At 37.5% G+C, this 22,696-nt stretch overlaps 2 protein-coding genes across 5 annotated transcripts in view; both read left to right on the top strand.

Moving 5' to 3' along the window:
* Positions 1 to 6,131: 6,131 nt before the first annotated feature.
* LOC148782865 (uncharacterized) lies at positions 6,132 to 10,562 on the top strand. Its single transcript, XM_088862515.1, has 2 exons — positions 6,132 to 9,575; positions 9,665 to 10,562. Exon 1 carries the CDS (start codon positions 7,462 to 7,464, stop codon positions 9,253 to 9,255), a length of 1,794 nt encoding a protein of 597 aa, XP_088718641.1. The 5' UTR covers positions 6,132 to 7,461; the 3' UTR covers positions 9,256 to 9,575; positions 9,665 to 10,562.
* Positions 10,563 to 11,835: 1,273 nt separating this feature from the next.
* The window catches only part of PTAC6 (plastid transcriptionally active 6), a 29,631-nt gene continuing 18,770 nt past the window's right edge, over positions 11,836 to 22,696 (top strand). For all 4 annotated transcript variants that reach the window (XM_011625185.3, XM_006827315.4, XM_088862516.1 and 1 more), the window contains exons 1-3: positions 11,836 to 12,499; positions 13,097 to 13,165; positions 17,753 to 17,857. In XM_011625185.3, the coding sequence (XP_011623487.1) occupies positions 11,927 to 12,499; positions 13,097 to 13,165; positions 17,753 to 17,857 (747 nt within the window). In that variant the 5' untranslated portion in view covers positions 11,836 to 11,926. The remainder of the gene's footprint in view (positions 12,500 to 13,096; positions 13,166 to 17,752; positions 17,858 to 22,696) is intronic.

Below are 22,696 nucleotides of genomic sequence, written 5' to 3' on the forward strand. Positions count from 1 at the left end.
TGAGATCTGTCTGAAGAAGGGGGGGGCTGACTGGTTGCCACTAAGGGCATTCTCCTATCTCGAGCCCTGTCCTCGAGGATAACTTGTGTGTGCAAGGAAGGAGGAATGGAGATGATGGTGCTCGATGGGAATTTCTTCGAGTACCATGTAGCGAGCAGCTTTAAGGCAGTCGGGGGGGTGGCAGATGCTCGTTTCCCCTTCATGCTGGCAGCATCCTTGGGCCTGCATGTGTGTGCTTGATCCATAGCAGTGTTTGGGGTGGTTCTAGGCCACCAGCATGTATGTGCATTTGTTTGCAGGACTTTTGATTATCTTGAAAGTCGTGTGCTCGTTTGGTTACAGCCTTTGGGCTGCCCCGAGCTGTAGGATTAACATGGATGGTATTGGTGGCATTAGAACCACATGTGTTACGTCCGGGCCTGAAGAAACCTGAAGCTATTGAGGAGACTGGGGTGGGTTGTTACTTGCCCCATCTCGTCACAGTGACGGTTAGACCATCAGTGATGACGTGAGTGTATGTGTACATGACTGTTTCAGGGCCATGCGGACTGGCGTGGAACTTGCCAGAGCATGGTGTGTGTAGTGACTTGCTAGCACTAGCGATGCCCTTGTGTGACACAAGTGGGGTTACCTTTTGGTTACCCGCATATATGGTGATCTTGTTGAGACCCACCCAACGAAGGGGAGTAGTGGTGCAAGGACCACGTTGAAGCTTGCGATTGGCGGGGTGCCTGCCAGTGATAGGGTGCTTATGCGAGGGGGATGACTGTGGTGCCACCCATGCATTTAACATCAATGGATTTCCCTTTGATTTCGGAGGAGGAGGAACAAGGGGTGTGCCCTGAGTTTTCCTAGGTTAGACTTGGATAGCATGGTCAGTCAGGCGGCTTGAGTAGGATGTGGAGGAGGCATGATCAGATGATCCGCTCGCCACAGGCAAAGTCTCAAATATGAGCATGCAGAAAACCCCAATTCAGACAAAAGAGGGATAATGGAATCCCATTGCAATTTTAGAGAGAGAAGGAAGAGAAACAGTTCGAGCTAACGATAGGATGGCGTGTCCCCAGTGGAGTCGCCAGTTGGTTGGGGCCTAATTTTTGCCTCAGTCCTCGCCCAGATAGGGGGTGCACACCGGGGGAGAAAATCCTCTCTCAAACAACCACGGGGGATTTGTGCGTGTCACACTTTCGTGGGTGCACGTTCGTGAGCTCTCCGGAGTGTTGATAGGAACCAACAACGAGAGATATTTTTACGACAGTAGTGTGTTCCGACGCCTGCCTTGCCGCTTCGGGTTCGTGGGATACACCAAGGCATTTCGCCCTTTTAGAATAATAACGAAGCCCTCCTATTGTCTGCCAGTAAGATTGGACAGGGACTCTCTTCAGGCTTCAAAAGATATATTCTCTTTCTCTCTCGTGCTTGCGATTGCGATGGGGGTTCGATTATTCCTCTCTGTGATGATTCCCTCAAAGAGGCTGACTGGCTAGTGGAAGGGTGAGGAAGGACCCGAGAGTTAGAACTCTTGGGTTCACTCAGGGTTGAACGTTTGTCGCGAACGTGGGTTACTGCACGGAGCAGATGACGGGTAGAGAAGAACAGAGAGAGGGTCCGAGGTGTGGCCTAGCTTAGTAAAGAAAGAGAATGGAACCGCACACTCGAGGGGTATTTTCTCTATTTGAAAGTTTCTCTCTCATCTTGATCGGATTAAGGGTTTAGAAGCAAAAGACAAGTGAAAACAAGTGTGATACCTCTATTTGAGTGATGATTAATCCACCATTTTCCAAATGACTTAAGCTTGTTTATACAGAGAACTCACCAAACATGAGTGAATGCTCAAAAACTAATTAAAAGAATTTAAATAAAATCCTGAAATTAGGTACAATGACCAAAACGCCCGTAAAATATGTTATGCTAATGAAGAAACCATTCATCTAGGAGGAGCCTTTTGCTATTGCCAGATCTTCAAAGCTTTTACGATGCTTTTAGCGATGGTTCGGTCGATTTGCCATCGTATCTTCAATGCTTGTTCGATCCTGAGCATTTTGGCGCCCTTTAATCATGTTGAGGCAGCCTTTTCCCCATAAGGTGGAAGTTCGGCAAAATTCATGAACTTCGGTCTCTAATGCCATTCGACCTGTGATGCTCTGAGTCTTTATTTTGTTTGCAGATGAAGGAGGAGACTGTCACAGTCGTTTTGTATAAAGTTTGGTCCGTGTTGGTCTGTATTTGCAGCGTTTCCTAATTTGGGAGGTCACCGAAAAAGGGATTTCGGTGACCAAGCAGTCCTGCTTTTTTTGTAACCTTGGGATTTGTGCTTATCCGACTTTGGATTAAGTACAACAGTTATACCAGTTTGCAGCTCTTCGCGAGGTGGTTGCATTGAACTCGTTTTTGTGTTGATCCGATGCACGGATCTCGAGGTATGCTTCACAAGTGTCTTCTTCTTGAAACCCTTATTTTTCTTGTTTCGTACTCACCTTCTTTCTAGCAAAGGTTTCACATTGGGTCGCACAATGGTGCATGTCTTAGGTTAAAATGACGGGGTCGTCATGATTTAGAACATGTCTAAGTTTGAGATTTTCCTGATTCCAGACGAAGGTTCTATAGGTCATTGAAGTCCATCTCGAAAAGTGAAGTCGCAGCCTCCATGGTTGGGGACTGGTTCAGTGGGGCCGCACCACGATAGTGTAAAACCTACCCGTTTTGAGGTAATTTGGGCGTAGAATCCTTTTGGGTGGTCCGATTGAGTCCAAATATGGTCCTCGAGGGTTGTTCGACATTCTGAATACAACGACGGTAGTATGGTACTGTTCTGAAGGCATTAGCATAGGGCTACAGTTGTAAGGTCTTTCCTTGATACGGTAGTACTCTTCCCAAGTTGTTCAGTTTGACGCTTATTTCGTAATACAACTTTGGTCTGTTAGTATCTTGAGTACTAGTAGAACCGAGTTGTCACTGGCCTTCTCCTTATTCGTGTGAGGGACATAAGTATATCAAAAATGACATACAACAATAAGGATGTTAAATTTATAGTGGATTTTATGTATCAACATACAATTGTTTTAGATTTAATAAGAAAACACACAAATGGAAGGGAATTGAAAATGTATAGTAAAACTAGATTTTCCACTAACTTTTTGATAGTTCAATATGTATTGCAAGTAGAAGAGGGTTTGAGATTGATAGTTTCATCTTTTGAGTGAAGAGCTATGAGTTATAACAAGAGTAAAAATGAGAAAAAAAATCACAAAAATAATTCAAAGCTCCAAATTTTGGAATAATGCGATTGATACAAGCACTGCATTAAAGCCGCTTATCAAGGTGCATTGTTTGTGAGGGGTCAACTATTGAGGATTTATATGAAGCAATGCAAAGGGCAAGGGAATCACTAAAAAGAAATTGTAATGGCAATGAATCTAAATATCTTGAATTGTTGAAGAACTTTGAAAAGAAACAAAAGAAAAATGTAATTCATCCTGTTCATATTGCTGCCATATTTCTTAATTCATCTTTAATGTGTGGTGGGTTTGTTAAACTTGATAATCCTGAAATGAAGGCTAACATTACCTTTATTTCAGATACAAGGCTCCAGAAAGCGCATAAAAATGTATTATTTACAGAGTTGCTGAAGTTCCATACATGGGATCTAAATGATTTGATGGTGTTCCGATATGATTATTGTCAACAGCTCATCCTCGTAAGTATCTCATTGTATTATTACTTTTTTGTAACTTCTTGTATTATTAGTTTTTTCAGTATTTTAAGAAAATAAATTTTCTTTCATATTTAATTTTATTTTAAATGTGACTAAAAACTTTCTTATTATATAAGAGTTTGTTTGGAAGTATGTGGAGAAACATTCTACTTGTTAGAATGGTTGACATTCGAATTTTGAGCCAACCATGTAGCTCGTTAACGTGTGAAAGAAATTGAAGTACTTTGAGGTGACACACACAAAAAATGGAATAAATCGACACCAACTATGTTAACTAACTTGGTTTACATGAGAGTGAAGTCGAAGACGATGACTGTATCTCGTCAAAATGAAAAGCGTGATTGTGATGCAATTAATCTTGAACAGCTTGGTTCATTGCCAAAAGATATTTCCAAATAAACGAAAAATGAGAATACCTCTATAGATTATAATCTTGATGATGATGATGATTCAATGCTACATGACTTGGGGCTTACACTTTCCCAAACTCCTAAGTTTTCTACTAATTCTGATGACTCTACCATGCCTTATTTCAATTTTGAATCTTTATAGTGATTTTTGTATTTAATTTTGGATGATGGGATGAGAGTCATGAGATATTTAAATTGATTGACTTATTTATATTAGTTTAATAAAAATTTTACGGATAGATTAGTTATTAATGGATTTGACATATTTTTTATTTTTAAAATTTAAAAATTTATTCTTTTTTTCACTCTGATTTTTTAAGCCCAATCCAATATATTTACAATATTTTTACATAAATTATTTTTGCCAATCCATATTTTTGACCCGATTTTTCATGCTACTTTTGAAAATAAAATCGATTTATTTTCGATTTTATAGTGAGCTGATATATTGATATTCTCCAACTTGCTAACTATGATATGGACTCCAATTCAAATGTTTTAAGTATTCTTCTAACTTGATTGTAGAATCTACTTAATGTAGGTTGTTTGCCTTACTAATTTAGGATACTTGAGATTTCTAGGAATATTTAGGTTGGACTATGGTCTAGGTATAAACTATGATTTAGTATATATCCTATGGTGTATTGAAATAGTATGATCTAGGAATCTAGAATTCAAAATTAAAATTAAATATGGAAGGGATGTCTACACAACCCAAAAAAGGAAATTTAGTATTTAATATTTGAATTTTTTTTATTAAGGTTGCAACTAGCGTTTTAAAAATCGCCGAGTCGAACCGGACTCGCCCGGTTCGACTCGGAATTCACGAAAAAGGGACCGGATCGGTTCAAAAACCGGGAATCGTCCGGTTCTAGAGAGAACCGGACGATTCCGCACAGTGACTCGCCGATTCACTGTGCAGAATCGGCGACTCCGTGAAGAACACGGGTTGCACAGTGTTCTTCACGGATTTTTTTCAAATTTGTCATTTTTTGATCATTTTTTTTGTTTTTTTTGGCACGTGATCTATTTTTTAGGCTGTAAACAGCTTTATTCAGCTTTTTTAACGATTTAATGGTGGAAAAATTGGTTGTTTTTGGATCAAGAAAAATTCGGGGTTTAGGGTTTCCGCCATTTCTGAAATTTCATGCCAAATAGGGCATGAATCTTTCAAAATTTGTAGGCATATTGATCTTAAAGCTGTGAATCAAAAGATTTTGTTACTAATTTGTGATAATCGTTGAGAAAAACAGACTTTTTTGGAGATTGAAGGCTTCGGTTCACAAAAACAGGTAAGAACTTTGGGTTTTTTTGTTTTTCCGCCATTTGATTTATTTCATGGCATATTTTGAACAAAATGAGTTCAATAATTAGGGTTTTAAATCTTTATTGTGTCTAGTATGATTTAAAATTTTCAATTTTACGTAATCTGGTCAATTACAGCAAGAAATTTGATATGAACAGTGAAATGTCTGCGGAAAAAAATTCCGCTGTTTTTTTTTTTTTTTTCCGCCTTTTGATTTTGTTTTCATGATATATTAGAAATAATGTGTTAAAAATTTAGGTTTTTGATTCCTTATATTGTTGTTTATCAAAAAATATAGTCAATTGGATGTAATTTATTCACTTGGAGGTGAATTTTTGAGTTAAAATCGCTTATGTAAAACGACTCTGTGAAGAACAAATTTTTTTTTTTTTTTTTTTTTTTTTTGTAGCCCATGATAGAATTTTTTGTAATCTATGATCGAATTTTTTGTAATCCATGATCAAAATGTTTGTTTTTTTTTCTTGTAATCCATGATCGAATTTTATTTTTTATTTTTTATTTTTGTAACCCATGATAGAATTTTTTGTAATCCATGATCGAATGTTTTGTAATCCATGATCGAAATGTTTGTTTTTTTTTGTAATCCATGATCGAATTTTTTGTTTTTTGTTTTTTATGTAACCCATGATAGAGTTTTTTGTAATCTATGATTGAATTTTTTGTAATCCATGATGTAATTGTTTTTTTCTTTTTTAGTAATCCACGATCGAATTTTTTGTTTTTTTTGGTTTTTTTTTTTTGTAATGCATGATCGAATTTTATGTAATCCATGAACGAATTTTTTGTATTCCATGATAGAATTTTCTGTAATCCATGATCGACTTTTTTGTAATCCATGATCGAATTTTATGTAATCCATGATCGAATTTTTTGTAATCCATGATAGAATTTTCTGTAATCCATGATCAACTTTTTTGTAATCCATGATCAAAATGTTTGTTTTTTTTACTTGTAATCCATGATCGAATTTTTTGTGTTTTTTTTTTTTTTGTAACCCATGATTGAATTTTTTGTAATCCATGATGGAATTGTTTTTTTTTGTTCTTGTAATCCACGATCGAATTTTTTGTTTTTTTATGTTTTTTTTTTTTTTTGTAATCCATGATCGAATTTTATGTAATCCATGATCGAATTTTATGTAATCCATGATCGAATTTTATGTAATCCATGATCGAATTTTTTGTAATCCATGATCGAATTTTTAGAAAATTTATGAATTTTTTTTTTTAATCCATGATCGAACTTTTTGAAAATTTGTTAATTTTTTTTTTTAATCCATGATCGAATTTTTTGAAAATTTGCTGTACTTTTTTTTTTTTATTTCTTTTTATCCATGATCGAATTTTTTGAAAAATGATGATTTTTCAAAAAGATGTGAAAATCGTGATAAAGTTTTGATTATCATGATGTATTAAACATTTAAACCTAATTTTTAATTTTTATTGTTTGAGTTTGCTGTAATTTTTTTTTTTTTTTTTTCATGATCGAATTTTTTGAAAATTGATGATTTTCCGAAAAGATGTGAAAATCGTGACAAGGTTTAAATTATCATGAGGTATTAAACCATATTTTAAATTTTTATTGCTAAAGTTTTTGTTGAAAAAATTGTATGTTGATGGATTATTTATGCAAAAAAATGCATGTTATTATATTTTCAATACAAAACTGTATTTTTTTTATCTGTTGTTTATGGATTTTTAAGTTGGAATGACTGATGTTAGCCGGCTCTTTGAAGAATTGTTTTTATTATTAATTTTTTAATGCAAAAAATGTATGTTCTTGATAATTGAGTTGTAGCCATGTTTGGAGCTTGCATTTTGTATTATTCTAAATGTTTGTAATTGATATGTACGAAATATTATTGTCAAAAAAGGTATTTTGCAATAACAAATAACAACGAATATGACTACATGAACTACCGCAACATATTATCACTACATATTGTGATTATTTTTCTTTTTGAACTGTCAGGTTAATTTAAACTTTTTACATCTTAAAACAGTTGAATCATGTCAAGATCTACAGAAGACCCTGCATGGCAACATGGGGTCAGACTTGATCCCAACAAGAAAGACAAAATTATTTGTAATTACTGTCAAAGAGTGATAAGTAGTGGGGTACATAGGTTCAAGCAACACTTGGCAGGGGTTAAGGGAGAAGTTTCTGCATGCACTAGTGTCCCTAGTAATGTAAAAAAACAGATGGTGGCAATTCTTAATGCTAGCAAAGGTAAAAAAATTGCCAAACATAGGATGAATGAGGAGATAGCTAGTTTATATACACCATCAAGCAGGAATGATACAGAAGAGCAATATAATTATGACCTAAAAGAGCAATATAATAATGAGCTGGACATGGCCACAAGATTGAGTTTATATGAACAATATCAGAGGGAATGTGGGTTTAGAATGCCTGGTGGGTCTAGCTCAGACATGCATGGTGGGCCTAGCTCCGATATGCATGGTGGGCCTAGTTCAGATATGCATGGCGGGTCCAGCTCGAGCATGTATGGCGGGCCCAGCTCAAATATGTATGGAGAGGTTGGTGGCAATATGTATCAAGAAGAATCAGTTGTTGAAGAAATTGTTTCTAAGTTACCTAGGAGTGCCAGTATTGCAGGTCATGGTCGTAAAGACCCATTTCTCTCAAAGCCTAAGTCACAACAGATGACCTTAAAAGGCATGGTTAAAGGTACAAGAAACATGTTAGGGAGATATGTTGGTAAATGGTTCTACGATAAAGGGATTCCCTTTGATGCAGCCAATAGCCCATATTTTCCACCTATGGTTAGTGCAATCCAGAGAGCCGGGCCCGGGGTAAAACCCCCGACGGCATATGAGCTCAGTGGGCCAATATTAGACGAAGAGGTAGAGGAAGTTAAAAAGTGGATTGAAGAATATAAACAGAGTTGGCCAAGGACAGGAATTACTCTCATGAGTGATGGTTGGTTGAATAAAGTTAGCAAAAAGGAGTTTTTAAACTTCTTGGCCTATTCCCTAAAAGGTACAGCTTTTTTGTCTAGCAAAGACGTATCAGGGACGAAGAAGGATGCAAACTTCTACGTACGACTATATGATCAGATAGTGGAGGAGGTGGCGGATAAGCATGTAGTCCAGTTTATTACGGACAATGCGCGTGCATGTGTTTCTGCGGGCAGCAAGTTGATGGATAAGAGGAAGCATCTAGTATGGACCCCGTGTGCTGCACACAGCATCGATCTTATGTTAGAGGAAATCGGTGAGATCAAAATTGTGAAGGAGACTCTAGATGAAACAAGGTTGGTGTCGAGATTTATATACAACCACTCGAAAATATTATTTCTGTTTAGAGAACACTCTAAGAAAAAAGAGATAATCAGGCCTGCCATAACCCGCTTTGCGACCGATTACTTAGCTGTGGACTCCATTCGACAATCTGAAGGTGCATTAAAGAGATTGTTTACTTGTGAAGAGTGGTTAAATGACCGCCTCTCGAAGTCCAGTACCGGTGTAAAAGTGGATAACATAATCTCAAATAGGCTGTTCTGGTCTCGATGTTCCAGTGTTGTAGAGGCCACTGCCCCTTTGGTCACGGTGTTAAGAATGGTGGATGCTGATAAGAAAGCTACCATGGGTATCCTTTATGAAGGTATTGAGAGGGCGAAATCAGCTATTGGGGAGAAGTGTAATTTTGCTAGCAAAGTGATCGAGATTATAGAAAAGAGGTGGAACACCAAATTCGGACGTCCAATTCATTATGCTGGTAAATATATATTTATATCATTACAATGTTTCAGTTTAAATCATTTTTTTATGAAATTGTAAATGACATTTTTCTACCTATATATTTTTTAGGTTACTACTTCAACCCAAAATTTTTCTATTTGACACCTGAACAACCCCACAAGATTATGGAAGGGGTCAGATACATTATTGCAAGGTTGGAGAGAAGCCATCGAAACCAAGTAGCAGCAATACAAGAGGTATTATTTAATGTTTGGGTAAGAACTTCATTGAGTTGTTATATTTGTGAGGAATAATGCACTAAAACGTAATATATTTGTTTTAGCTTGCTATGTATAGGGATGCTATAGGATCTTTCGGAACTAGACTTGCCAGAAATTCTCGAACTATGATGGATCCAGGTTATCCCCTCGCTAATATTTTGTTTATTCATATATTTAATCTTATGAATTGTTCTTGCCCTTACAATGCTTTTTACATTTTAATCCAGCTGAATGGTGGGAGATATATGGTACTGATGCACCTCACCTAAAGAGGATAGCAATCAAGGTGCTCTCCCAAACATGTTCTGCTACTGGCTGTGAGCGCAACTGGAGTACGTTCCAATGGTTGCACACTACTAGAAGGAATCGACTTGCTTCTGAGAAGCTTCATAAACTAGTCTACGTTCATTATAATTTAAACCTCAGAGAGCGACAAATAAGAATGAAGCTTGAAGACTATGGGCCGATAGACTTAGACACAATATTTGTCACAGACACAGCAGACCGATGGGTAGTCGAAGAGGAGGAGCCAGTGTTGCACAAGAGAGCGTTCCTTGAGGCTATCGGTGATGAAGATATTGAAGAAACTGATGAGCGGCATGAAAGAGGAAGCAGCCAGCCAATGTATCCACAATATGTCGATGATATTGCACCTAATGAGGGAGAGTGGGAAGGGGGTCTAAGAGAAAATGAGAGAGATGATGATTCTGAGGCCACCCTATCCCAGCCATATTATTCACATATCGAGTCCCAACAGCAACAGTGTAGGGATGAGCACGACAGTGCAGGTGAGCATGAAGGATGGACAAGCTTCGGGGATTTTGGACTGGGAACACAACAAAACACTAACACTCAGGGATTTGGGAATAGTCAGACGCTCGCTAATATCGATGATTCGTTTTTAGATCGAATCAATGAATTGTCAAACGAATTCAATCAATGGCACCAGCGTGACCAAGAAGAACAACAACGTCGTCTATCATTTTATTTTTAGATCGTATGTTATTAATTTTATGCTTTATTGTAGTCCATGTATGTTGATATACTTATTCCATGATAATTCTATGTTTATCCTTTTGTGTGATGTAAATTAAATGTTGAATGGCGGTTCATGCAGGGAAAGAACATATCAATATTCGCATATTCATCCAAAAACATGAAAATTCTTAATGGAGTACCCTCATTTTTTATTGAATTCCTAAAAAACAATATTTATAATGAATTTTAATAATTTTTTCGGATTTTTTTGAAGCTTTATTCTGACCGATTCACTCGATTCCGATCCGGACCGCCGATTCGTCAATCCGGATCGCCGATTCGCCGACCCGGATCGGTTTTTGAAAAGCCCGATCCGGGTCACCGATCCGGTTTTTAAACCATTGGTTGCAACGATGCATCTCAAAAATCCATCGAAAAAAATTGTTTTAATATTGAAAAAACCTTTTAATTGATCATCTAGATATCAAGAGATAAGAATATGAAAAAACAAAAAGATTTTGAGTGCAAGAATAAGTGCATCTTGCACTATATTATCTAGATCGTCAATTTTCAAGATTTTCATATGTTTATATATTTACTTGATTTTAACTATTTTTGAGATAATCTTAAGAATTTTTTACATCAAAATTAATAAAATTTAGAGGTGCGTCTTAATTGGATTGTTAAAGTTGGGATTGTATACAATGAAACTATTTACCTTTTGTACAGGGAGGTAGGTCATAATTACTAACAACCATCCGATGTGAAATCTGAAAGCTTAGGTGTGTCATAAAGTTCGAAAAAATTTCTTTTAAACTTTGAGCTTGGTCAATAAAATAAATATAGTTACCTAATTTCATATCCAATAGTTAAAATTAATTGTGACCTTCTTGTACAAAGGGTAAAAAGGAAAAATTTATATCTAACTGAGGCTCTAAACTATCAAATTAGAGCTTATATAACAAATTTAATGAGAATAGGCTGTTTTGATGTCCAAATATCATCCGTTTTGATGTTTAAATATCCTCAAATCAATAATCTTGACAGCAATATGCATGGACACGAGAAAAAAATAGATTTCTAAGTTTTAAAAATAATACATTTTGTAATGTATTTTTTAACCGTCAATTTTCAAAATTTCTAAATTTTTATAGAGTAGTTTATCTAACACTATTTTGAAGCTTTAAACTTAATAAATAAAAATAAAAATATATTTTAAATCTATTACAAAATATTTCCAATATTGAAATCACACCCAAAGGTATACTTCCCCTTTCTTTATTGACATTTTGAAATTAAATTAAAAGGTTATAAACAAGGTGTTACGTACGTGATGTCTTACGGCAAATTTGATAAATTTCCAAAAAAAAAAAAAAAAAACGCACGACAAAATGGCGAATATCCAGTCGTCGCCGAGGACAACAGGAAGGTTGCGAGCGGCGTAACTCTTGCTTGTTTGTCAATCTCGGCGCGTAGAGGGCGAGAGACTGTCTCAGAAGTTGCAGAGAGAGATGAATAGTCCAGGGGGAAGTGCCCTTCTTGCTTCCCATAAACTCATCCCCTTCTCCACCCTCTTTCTCTCCACCCCTTTCCGTCTCCACCCATTTTCACCCAAACTCTCACATTCTCGTCTCATTGCCCATTCCTCTCTTCCTTATCTCTCCTCCATATCTACTTTCACCAACACCCCATTGATTACCCCCCATGATATCGATTATAAGAAGAAGAATGTGAAGGAAAAGGATATAGTGGATTTTAGTAGAAGGGATTGGAGGGCGAGAGCAGATGAGGGGGAAGCAGAGGGTGGAGGCGCGGATGACTTCGAATACGAGGAGGACGAGGTGGAAGAGGTGGACAACAAGAAAGATTATGACGTCGAGTACGACAGCCTGCGGCCTTCTCATAGCGACGACATTGAGATGGTCGACAGCAAGACCTTTGTTTCGACTGAGGGATGGGACTCTGAGATGGTGGTCGATTACAAGATCAATGAGGATGAGTTCCATAAAATCCGACTTCTTGACTGTGACTTCTTCATAAGAAAACCCCCAGACCTTGATAACGATGTCTATGACTTCAGAGAGGTGGGTTTTCTTATCTTTTTGGAGTGTTTGGGCTGTGAGTTGCTGCTATCTTTCGATGGTTTAAGGCCTTCGTTTTTTTTTTCGTTTCTTTTTTGAGGGAAGAATTTTTGGGTTGTATTTCTGTTTGTTTTCTTTCTCAAAAAAAAATACAAGAAGAATTTTTGGATTGTTCTGAGTGAATTATCATAGCATTTTAAGTTTGAGTTGCTGTTATACTTCTTGTTTTGATGGCCAAAACTTGAAGGAACAAAGTGTGGGATTTGGTTATGCCTTTTCTTTTCTGGTTTCTTCAGGATAAAAATTATTGGGGAAAGAAAAGCTGGGAATTAGGGACTAGGGTTTTCTCTATATTTCGGTATAAATTTAATCTCTGATTTATCGCTTCCACTCTTCTTGTTTTGGTTTGATTATTAAATTATGCTCGATTACAGTGTTATTTCTGGTTCTTATGGTTCCCTGTCTTAGAGAAACCTTATTGTGCTCAATTATATATAATCACTATCTATGACGTTTGTGATGGGGCTGTTTTGAGCAGTTGTTCGTTTAGCTTTGTCACCTTGTGCTAATGTTTGCAATTGCTTCTGATGATGGTTGTAGATGTATGTCACTCCTCCAGACACAGATGTGTATGCGATTCCTAGGGTCTTGGCGCCCATGCCCAAGAAGGTAAATTTGGCCATTTTGTTATAATTTACTTTTGAATGTTCTCCTGTTGAATGCTTCTTCCGTGTGCTCTTGTGGAATATGGAAAACATGTAAATGGGTATGCTAATGTGCTTTGTCAAGACACTTTTTGGTTCATTATCACCCTTGAAACTTAGTCTATGCCGTGAGCATTACTTTTTTTGCATGTGAGCCACAGGGGTAGCCTATGCTTGTACCAACTCACCATATTGTTGCTACTTGGGGTTTAGAGCTGCCTATAACTTAGAGGATTAATATAGAGTTCTAAGAGCAATATGATGTGGCGGTATTTTTTAAACTTTTTGATTTGTTTTAAGGTTTCGAAACTTGCAAACTAATTTGTTCAAACGACTAGAGTTTCTATTTAGTGTTGGATTATGGTAATTGTCTGGATTGAAACTTTATATTATCCTAACCAGGTGGAAGTATGTTCTTGGTAAGATCTTTGCAAATTTGTTCATGGGGAAGGAAAATTTTGGAATATTGTTTTTTATGTCCGCAATTAAGTTTGAAAGGAATTAGTTTTTTTTCAACGATTTAAAACTCAAAAAACTCGGGTTTAGACCCACCAGGGTCCTGACCCGTAGTCAGTGGTCAGAGTTGGCTGACTCTCACTAACACTCGTCCAAGTCTCTGAGGAAATACTAAGGTATCTTTTTCTCAAATCGGCCGGGCATGTTGCCGTATCCCAGTGACTTGGACGAGTCCGAACCTAAGTCATCAATTGTTAACACACCAGTTTGTTTAATTATGTTTGGTACATAATAAGTCCTCATGCACAATAGAACGTCTGTGGGGAGAAATGGCATGCAAGAAATGTCAACCATCTAATCTCCGGTGACAGGTGGCCACCACAATGCCAAATTATTTCACTCAAGGACTGTGAAGAAAGGTCTGGACGATAACTGATACATCATTTAGAACTTTAAATGCCCTGGATATATAAGAAACAATGTGGTTTGCTGGCTATCTAAAACTATGGCAGTATCTTATGGTTATGTCAAATACTTTATATCAAGGTCATGATGTAATTTTCAAGTTTACTGGCAAGTTGCGAAGGATAGTTCCTAGATTGATGAGCGTATGAATTGATTTGAAAACCGATCCTCCTTAGTAACAATTAGAGCTGATTGATGAGTTGCAAGTATTTAGGAACCTGAAGTGGGTTCACTTCTCAGCTGTCACAGCAAACATCATGCCCTGAGAACACTGACGCCATAGTAGTAGGCATTTATAGTAAACAAAGATATCCTGACATTTGGCATCCCTAGATTATTCATTTATTGATTTTTATGAAATTGACTGTATTGTATTAAGTCATAAACATATATTGTTTACAACTAGAATTCTCTAAGGAAAGGAAATCCAAAACATGTCATCAAGTTTGTGGTGGTTTCACTTGCTTTTGCTAAGGTGTCCACAGCCTCATGAGCCTCTATCCAGGCATGCATGAAGACAGACAGTCCTAGTGATCTCAAAGATTCTCTATCAAATGGGACGCAATGTCCATGGCAATCTTGCCCAATGAATTACATTTTGGGAGTCCACTTCAGACTGACCCTATCTACTATTGAAGAGTTTTTTTCTATAAGGGCTTGTGCCTCAGCCAATGTGGGTTGGCAGTGGCAGTGGGACACATGAAAAACAAAGTGGAATGGGCTGAACTATCTCTAAAGAGGCCTCCTATATGTGCTGCTCTCATGTTGCCTAAGGACTAACCATCAAAGTTTAGTTTGATTACCCCATTGAAGCCATAGGCTTGACCTTGGGATTATTGTCAGTTAGTATGAGTTGTGACTCTCCAACGGCCGCATGAAGTTCCCTGAAGAGAAAACCAGAAACTCCTTTGTGATCCTTGCCCAAGTGACGATGAAAGTTAAGATAAGTTTCTCAACCCCAACTATAGCTCGGCTTTTCAAAACCCTGCAACTGTGCTTGAGCCAAACGGCCCAAATTGTTTGAAACAACTAGGGACACAAACTTAAGAGCCGCAGCATGTATGGAGGGAGAATTATGTGAAACAATGTTGAACTTTTAAGATGTAACCCTCTACAGTCTAAAAAACAGATGATCTGTAGTTCTTTTACTTCTTTGGAGTTTGCACAGAATGCCTCGACTTGGAAGATGGACTCCTGTCTCTTGATTTTCCACAAAGCTTTGTCAAAACTGGGCTTCAAAAGTCCTCTAACATTTTCCTTAGTTGGGAAGCACCGTATAAACCTGCCTTTTTCTCATTAAAAGTCCTCTGAATGCTGTACAGTATAGGAGGAAGGTTACAGAAGATTCTATGTTATTTTAAAACCATACTGAAATATCATATTACTCTTTCTACATTCTCCATGACATATTGAAACGATTAAAAGGCTACAGCATGTGGGATTGTGCTTTAAGGAATAATTTTGGGGACCAAGAACTTGTATTGAAGATGAGCATTATTGGAAATTTCAATTCCATGGTAGGACAATCAACTTTAGTTTAACTTCCATGATATCATAAAATTTACATTGAATTCTGGAAAGGAGCCCTTATTCAACCTCATTATTACTTGAAGATGATTCCATGATATACTGTGTGCCATCCTGGGGACATATTAATCGTTCTATAACTCAAACAAGGCTGGTTTAAATGTATCAAGTCGCTACCTGTCTCTGGGGACATGGACAACTTGTATGTGTGCTTGCTTTCTAGCTAGCCATGTTGGTTTGTTGCATGAACGACATGTTGACATTATGCCATTACTGCCATTTGATTTTCGGATTGAACATTTTACATGGAGTTCTTTTCAAATCTTCTCTGTAATGAGAAAGCTGGCTACTCTTCATTTCTTCTTTGCTGTTTTTCTTTATTGAAATAAGCTAGGTGCCTAGTTGTTTCTAAACCATTGGTGGTGCTTCCGAACCCTTTCACTCTAGCTAATCGAGTGAGAAATTTCATTACTTCGATGTGGCCTGGTGCTTAGTAATTTAGTGAAATTTGTGGCTATGTACATTTAGAAGGACCCATTAGTCTTATAGGTGCTTCCATTCACAGTCGATGGATGATATTGAGATTGTGGAGAATGCGTTGGGCTTCCATACTCATTGGTTTTGCAATAGTAGTTCGACTAAGAAACTATGAATGATGGCAGTGCTAGCCTCATCACCTAATATTTCATGCATTTCCCTGGAACTCTTGTTGGATCTTTGCTTTAAGCAACATTTGAGTACCAGAAATCTGACTTCCATGGTTTCATTGAGACAAAAACTACAGTGATGACAATAGCATAAATCGTATATTTGTAGCTGGTAGTCTGGTACTGCACCCATAAAAGGAGGTGGGCATGATTGTAAACCAATTCCTTGGTATTATTGACAAGATTCACTAGTTCTGCATGCTCAGCATAACTTATGATTTTCCACCCTTTAGCATTCTACAAATCTCACGAATTCTGCATGCTTACATTCAGAGTTTTAAGACTTGGCCGACGTCACTCGGAATCGGCTGGGTAACTCGGAATCGCCCTAAGGGTGACCTGAGTTTTGGGCGAGTAGGGTGTCCAACAACTTTATAAGTTTTTATTTATATAATGCGGCGACTTTTAGTTGTTTATGATTAAATGGCTCCACGGGTAGCGGTGACGAAGTTTCCTTGCAGATCGAACCCCCCCCCCCCCCCCTGAAACATCATTTTTGAAAGTTTTTATTTTGAAAGACTCTTTTGGTACGAGGAGAGTTCCCCAAAAAGAAAAATTACCCAACAGTAATTGAACCTGAAACCTGCTGCGAAGGACCAAATTTATTTTAAACGGCCTAACCAACTTGCTTTCAACGCTTTGATTGAAAAATCTGTCACTAAATATGTATATATGTCAATTTTTATGTTCATTTTCATTAAAAAAAAGTGAGCTGGACTTGCCCAAGTTATTCGGACTCGGTCGAGTGACTCGCCTCGGCTAGGGTCCGAGTACCTTGGCCGAGTCAATTTTTTTAACATTGCTTACATTACAAGATTGCATCCCTTAAGCGCAAAAGTTTGAAATGGCTATGAAGCTATTGACTCTCTCTAGAAGTGAAAAAGCCATATTGCAAAGCTGCATAGAAATGTGATAAAAATGGAAGCAGAAGCTATTTATCAAGAAAAAAAACTGGAGCAGTGGTTGTCTGTCTCTATCTCTCGAACATGATCCAAATGCAAGAAAGTTGGAATATCATCACTGGAGAATGTTTCCAAAGCAGTAATTTATCCTTTAGAACTAGCCAATAGAAGGCATAAAAGGGTGAAAAATAACAAGTATATAGGGAAGTGTAAGACAATGGGCTTGTAGCCCATGTTTGCGTCATGAAACTAACTAAAACAAAAACACAAACGCCACATCTTGGCTTATGTAGATCATTGAATCCCTCCTTCCCCCCCCCCTCCCCCCTCCCCCCTCCCCCCTCCCCCCTGCTGGAATGTTGAACTCTATCTTATTATGTAATATGTTTCTATATACTGCATAGGAACTTCTGAAGTTTGCGTGTGTTATCTTAATCTTGATCCTTTAACCTCTATCTGATATTATGTTTGTTTAATCTCTTTTTCATGATGAAGTACATCCGCTGTTCAAAAAGTGATTATGCTTATTATCATGTTACTGAACCACCGATCGATGGACCTCGGGATCCGCTATATAAATCTGAAAGAGGGATCATGAAGGTATGGGCATCATATTATGTGCTTCCTTGGAATCTGAATATGATATCTTATCTTACATATTGTTTAGACAATGTCTTGTAAATGGCAATTCTTTGGTTCAGGGCATTGTAATTGATCAACTGTGTGCATATGATATCCATTGGAATGAAATTGAGCCTAGGAGATAACTGGCCTTTTTGCTAACACAAACATAACTTGTCTGATGTTGAGCTTGTTGAGTGTCGCCTCTACTACTCTATATTCACCTATTGGGATGTGCTTTTGCATGTTTGTTGCAATTTTTATTTCTATTAATATAAATTATCAAAAGGACTAAGAGAAACTCTATTTACCCAAAAAACGATTAAGAGAAACTCTATACCTTTTATATTGTATTGGACTGCATATTATGTTTCCACTTGTTTGTGCGATTGACTTGTTATTTTCTGTGGCCATAGTCCTTGCCATAGTTTTGGTGGAGTCCTACACCCCATTTCCCGGGGACCTTTTTTGTGGGGCATCAAAGGCTAGGGTCTTGTTCCAAAGGGATCAAGCCCCATTGTATTTGAGAGAGAAGTTTGCCGTTTGCATGGCGAGCATCCATTCTGTATAACAAGAGAGGTACAATCTTGTGTTGGAAGGTGAAGGGCTTAAGATCTGTAGTTGTTGGCTGCACTACAGATTCGAGAATCCAAAGAGGGTGTATCTAGTGGCTGATTGATCACTTTCATCATTTTGGGACTATAGAGCTTCCTACCATATTCCTTGTTTCTCTTTGTCATGTTTTTGTGGTGTTAACTTGTAGGTGAAAACCAATTCCTTGATTTATTTCTCGTTACCTGGCTATGTGATAATATTCTTTGCTATTGAAGCCATTGCCCTCTGTAATAGAAAAGAGGCTTCAGAAGTGCCCTCTTTAGAAGCGTAGCCAGTTTCACTTCGTTGATTTGAAGTTTGTTATGTTTTAAGACTGGATGAAACCTCTCTTCTATGTGAAGATTAATCTTTTGCCTTTATTTCCATTTCCAATCTTGTAGATCTCTCCACTTTGTCTTTTAAACTTGCTTCTTGTTGTCTATTCCCCATTCTTGTTTCCCTATTTATATTCCATATTTTTCTTTTTCAACATTTTTGTTTTTCTTACTATTTTTATTTGTAGTTGTTGATCCTTTAATATGTTATCCTCTTACTTTTTTTATTCGCGGACGACATAGTTTTGATCAATGAGACCCGAAGTGGCGCCAACACAAAGTTAGAACTTTGGAGGTATGCTCTAGAATCTAAAGGTTTTAAAATTAGCCGAACTAAGAGTATATGCAATGTAGTTTAGTAATTATAGGAGTAGAGACAAGGAAGTAGTTAAGATTGACGATCAAGAAATATAAGAAAGAGCGCATTTTCGATATTTTGGGTCGATAATTCAAGAAAATAGAGAGATTGATGAAGATGTCGCATATAGAATTGGAACTAGGTGGGGGAAGGGAAGATGTGCAACCAAAGTTTTATGTGATTGCCGCATACCAATGAAGCTGATGGGAGGTTCTATAGGACAACTATGAGACTAGCTTTGCTCTATGGGAGGGAATGTCAGGTGGTCAAGAAACAACATACCCATATGATGCGCTAAGATGAGTATGTTGAGATGGATGAGTTGCAAGACAAGAAGGGATAGAATTCGTAATGAATACATTTATGAGAACGTAACTGTGGCTCTAATAGCCATTAAGATGAGAGAAAGTAGACTTAGGTGGGCTGACCATGTGCATTGTGGATCCAGTACAAAACTTGGTAGGAAATGCGAATTGATTTAAGTGAAAGGTTCAAAAAGGGTTAAGGGTAGGCCCAAAATGACATAGTTGGAAGTAGTGAGAAAATATATACGGACTTATGGCCTCATTGAGCGTATAGCCCTTGATAGAGCAGAAGAGCTGACCAAGATTTGTGTAGTCGATCCCATACAGTTGGGAAAAGGCTCTGATAATGATGATGATGATGATGATGATGATGATGATGATGATGATGATGATGATCTTTTAACATATTAACAATTATGTTGCAATGGAGAAAGAGTTTTGGGCACATGTATCATTGTAATGATCAAAGACAAGAATCGTATGTAATCTATAAAAGCAATAAAGTGCATCGTGGAGTAACATATTCTCCTTCGAACTACCAAATAATGATGAATGCAACATGCATGATGCTTAGTAATGCAGGATTTTGAGAAGTAGCTTGGACATGGATGACATTCCCAATTGGTTGCCCATGCATTTCCCATTAACCATTCACTGATAATGTCCTCCTTTTCATGGATGGTGATAAAAGAAGTCACTTCAATTTGACGAATTAGTTAGCATCTAGCGACAATACATTAATAAAAAGTCTTTTTTTTTTTTTTTTGAAAATGGTGACACTATATACACACACATACACATACACACAAACATACGCACACACACACATGCACGTGCACGCACACAAACACACATAAATATATATATATATATATATATATATATATGAAAACACCTAAAAACATGCATGAGTAAACTTCGACAATATTTTACTCATGGCTCATCACTGTTGAAAGTCCATAATCAGAGGGTCACGATTATTTCATAGTGTTTGAATTTTAATAATTTTTTATAAATCAGATTAACCTTAAATTTTGTAGGCTTGTGCATCTCAATGTGGCACACCTAAATAAAGATAAAAAAATAATTCAAACAATAAAAATGACGAAACTACTACAAATATTTCAGGGAAATTTTTGTCATTTTATTTTCAAAACATATTTTGTTTGATATTTTATATCTGTGCGAGTTGGTTAGATGTAAACACACTTCAAATTTTAGATAACTTAGATATGTAGAAAAATTTAAAATTCAAATACTATTAGATAATCATAGCTGTTTGATGGACTTTGGATGTTGATGAGCCATGAGTAAGTACTGTAGAAATTTTCTCATAGTGTTTGTGAGTGTTATCCATACATATGTATATGTACACACACTAAAGTAGTTAATTATGAAGAGTACTCACGAGAGGTGAGTATAAGGTAGCCCACATGCTGGGTGCTCTAATACAAAAAGGTAAGGAATAAATAGAGAGAAAAAAATGTAAGGAATCGATGACCGCCCCCTTTTAAAGTGACACCGCCCCCTTTTAAAGTGATATGTCAAGGGGAAGGAAAAAGAAGAAAAAAGTGGCGGGGAGGAGATAAAACAGAGGATATCCCACTTGCATAGGTGGTCTATGCAAATGACAACAAAGCTAATAGAAAAGAAACAGAGGCAAAAAAAGTGTAGATGGCAAAAATACATAGAGGTCACCCACAAGTTGGGTGCTCAGCCACTAAGGATTTGAAGAGAAAACATCAAAATATCTAGTGGAGGCCATCCACAAGTTGGACACTCATCCATTAGAGGTAGGGAAGAGATAGGGATGGTCCCAAACTTGGAATAACCTATAATATGTAATAAAAAGCTGGGCTGGAGAGGGGGAGAGAAAGAAATGAAGATCGGGGGTGAGATGGGACAACCCACCAATTGAGTGCTTAGAGAGAATAGAAGTGACTTAGAAACTGCCTTGGGGGAAGAGAAAAATGAGAGGGGGGGGGGTGCAGAGTAAAGAAAAGAAGAAATAGAGAAAAAGATAGAGAGATAAGAAAAGAGGTGAGACATAGAGAAAGAAGGGTGTAGGTTAGAGAGAGAGAGTAATGGAGAAAGAGTGTGGAAAAGACTAAAAGTCGGATGAACAAAAAACCAAATTGTAAGATTAGAGAGGGCCCAAGGTGGCATCGCCTTGCGTGGCTAGAGTGTCATTCTCCATGTTAACCTCCCACCAAATATGACGAAAGGCTGGCCTTTTTAAATAAAAAATATAGCGAAAAATAAAATTGAGGTGCCAAGGACATTGACTCCGTGTTGGCCCAAAGAAATACATTGGCATTCTGTCCTTCGATTATAACATTTTCTCCCCAACTATGGTCGAACCGTGTAAGGCCTTCAAGCAGGGCCTTGGCCTCTGCCTAATTGTAGTTGCCATAAGGAATCCGAAGAAGTAACCAATGGCATTGTTGTCATTATCTCCGAAGATGCACCTGAAACCACAAGGTCCTGGATTTCTGAGGGAGCGACGATCAATGTTTAATTTGGTTGAGCCCTTGGAGGGTGCGGCTTACTGCGAGGAGCGAGTGGCCTTGTGAGATCTAAACTTGATTATTTCTACCCAATGTGAGAAGAAGTATGCTTTGGGATTATGCTTGAAAGGATTGAAGTTGGATGCCCAAAATATAGTGAGGTTACAAGTGGCATCTGCAATAGCCATGCTCAAGTTGAATTTTCTTCTAAAGATCCTTGAGTATGCTCCCACCAAATGGTCCATCCGTCCAGAGAATTGCCATAACTAGAGCTCTCCAAAGGAAGATCTCAAGCTTGGGCTATGGCGGGAAGAAGGAGGTAAAGAGTTGGTCAACTGATTCTGGGGTCACTCATGCTAGTTAAAGTTCTTGAGTGTCAATTCCCAAATAAAGGATGCAATCCTGCAGTAAAGAAAGAGAGGGGAATGGGTCTCTTCTATTTCAGAGCACAAGTAGCTGCATTTAGGAATTATCTTCCAGCTAAAGGCTTGGATTTTGGGTAGGAAAGAAGGGATTCAGACTTTGCTAGTAGGGGAGGGGTGAGGGGGAGTCGAAGAGATGGACTGGTAGAAAGAGGAAACATGGAATTTTATGGAAGAAGAATTAGTCAAGATGACTCGGTCCAAACCACAGCCAGTAAAAAACAAATATTGCAACATATTATGGAGCATAAGAAAATCTTCCGTCTCCAAATCTGAGAACGGTCTTCTAAAGGTAAG

The sequence above is a fragment of the Amborella trichopoda genome, chromosome 3 (genome assembly GCF_054954075.1).
Source record: "Amborella trichopoda isolate Santa Cruz 75 chromosome 3, AtrichopodaSantaCruz75HAP2 v2.0, whole genome shotgun sequence".
Classification (NCBI taxonomy): Eukaryota; Viridiplantae; Streptophyta; class Magnoliopsida; order Amborellales; family Amborellaceae; genus Amborella; species Amborella trichopoda.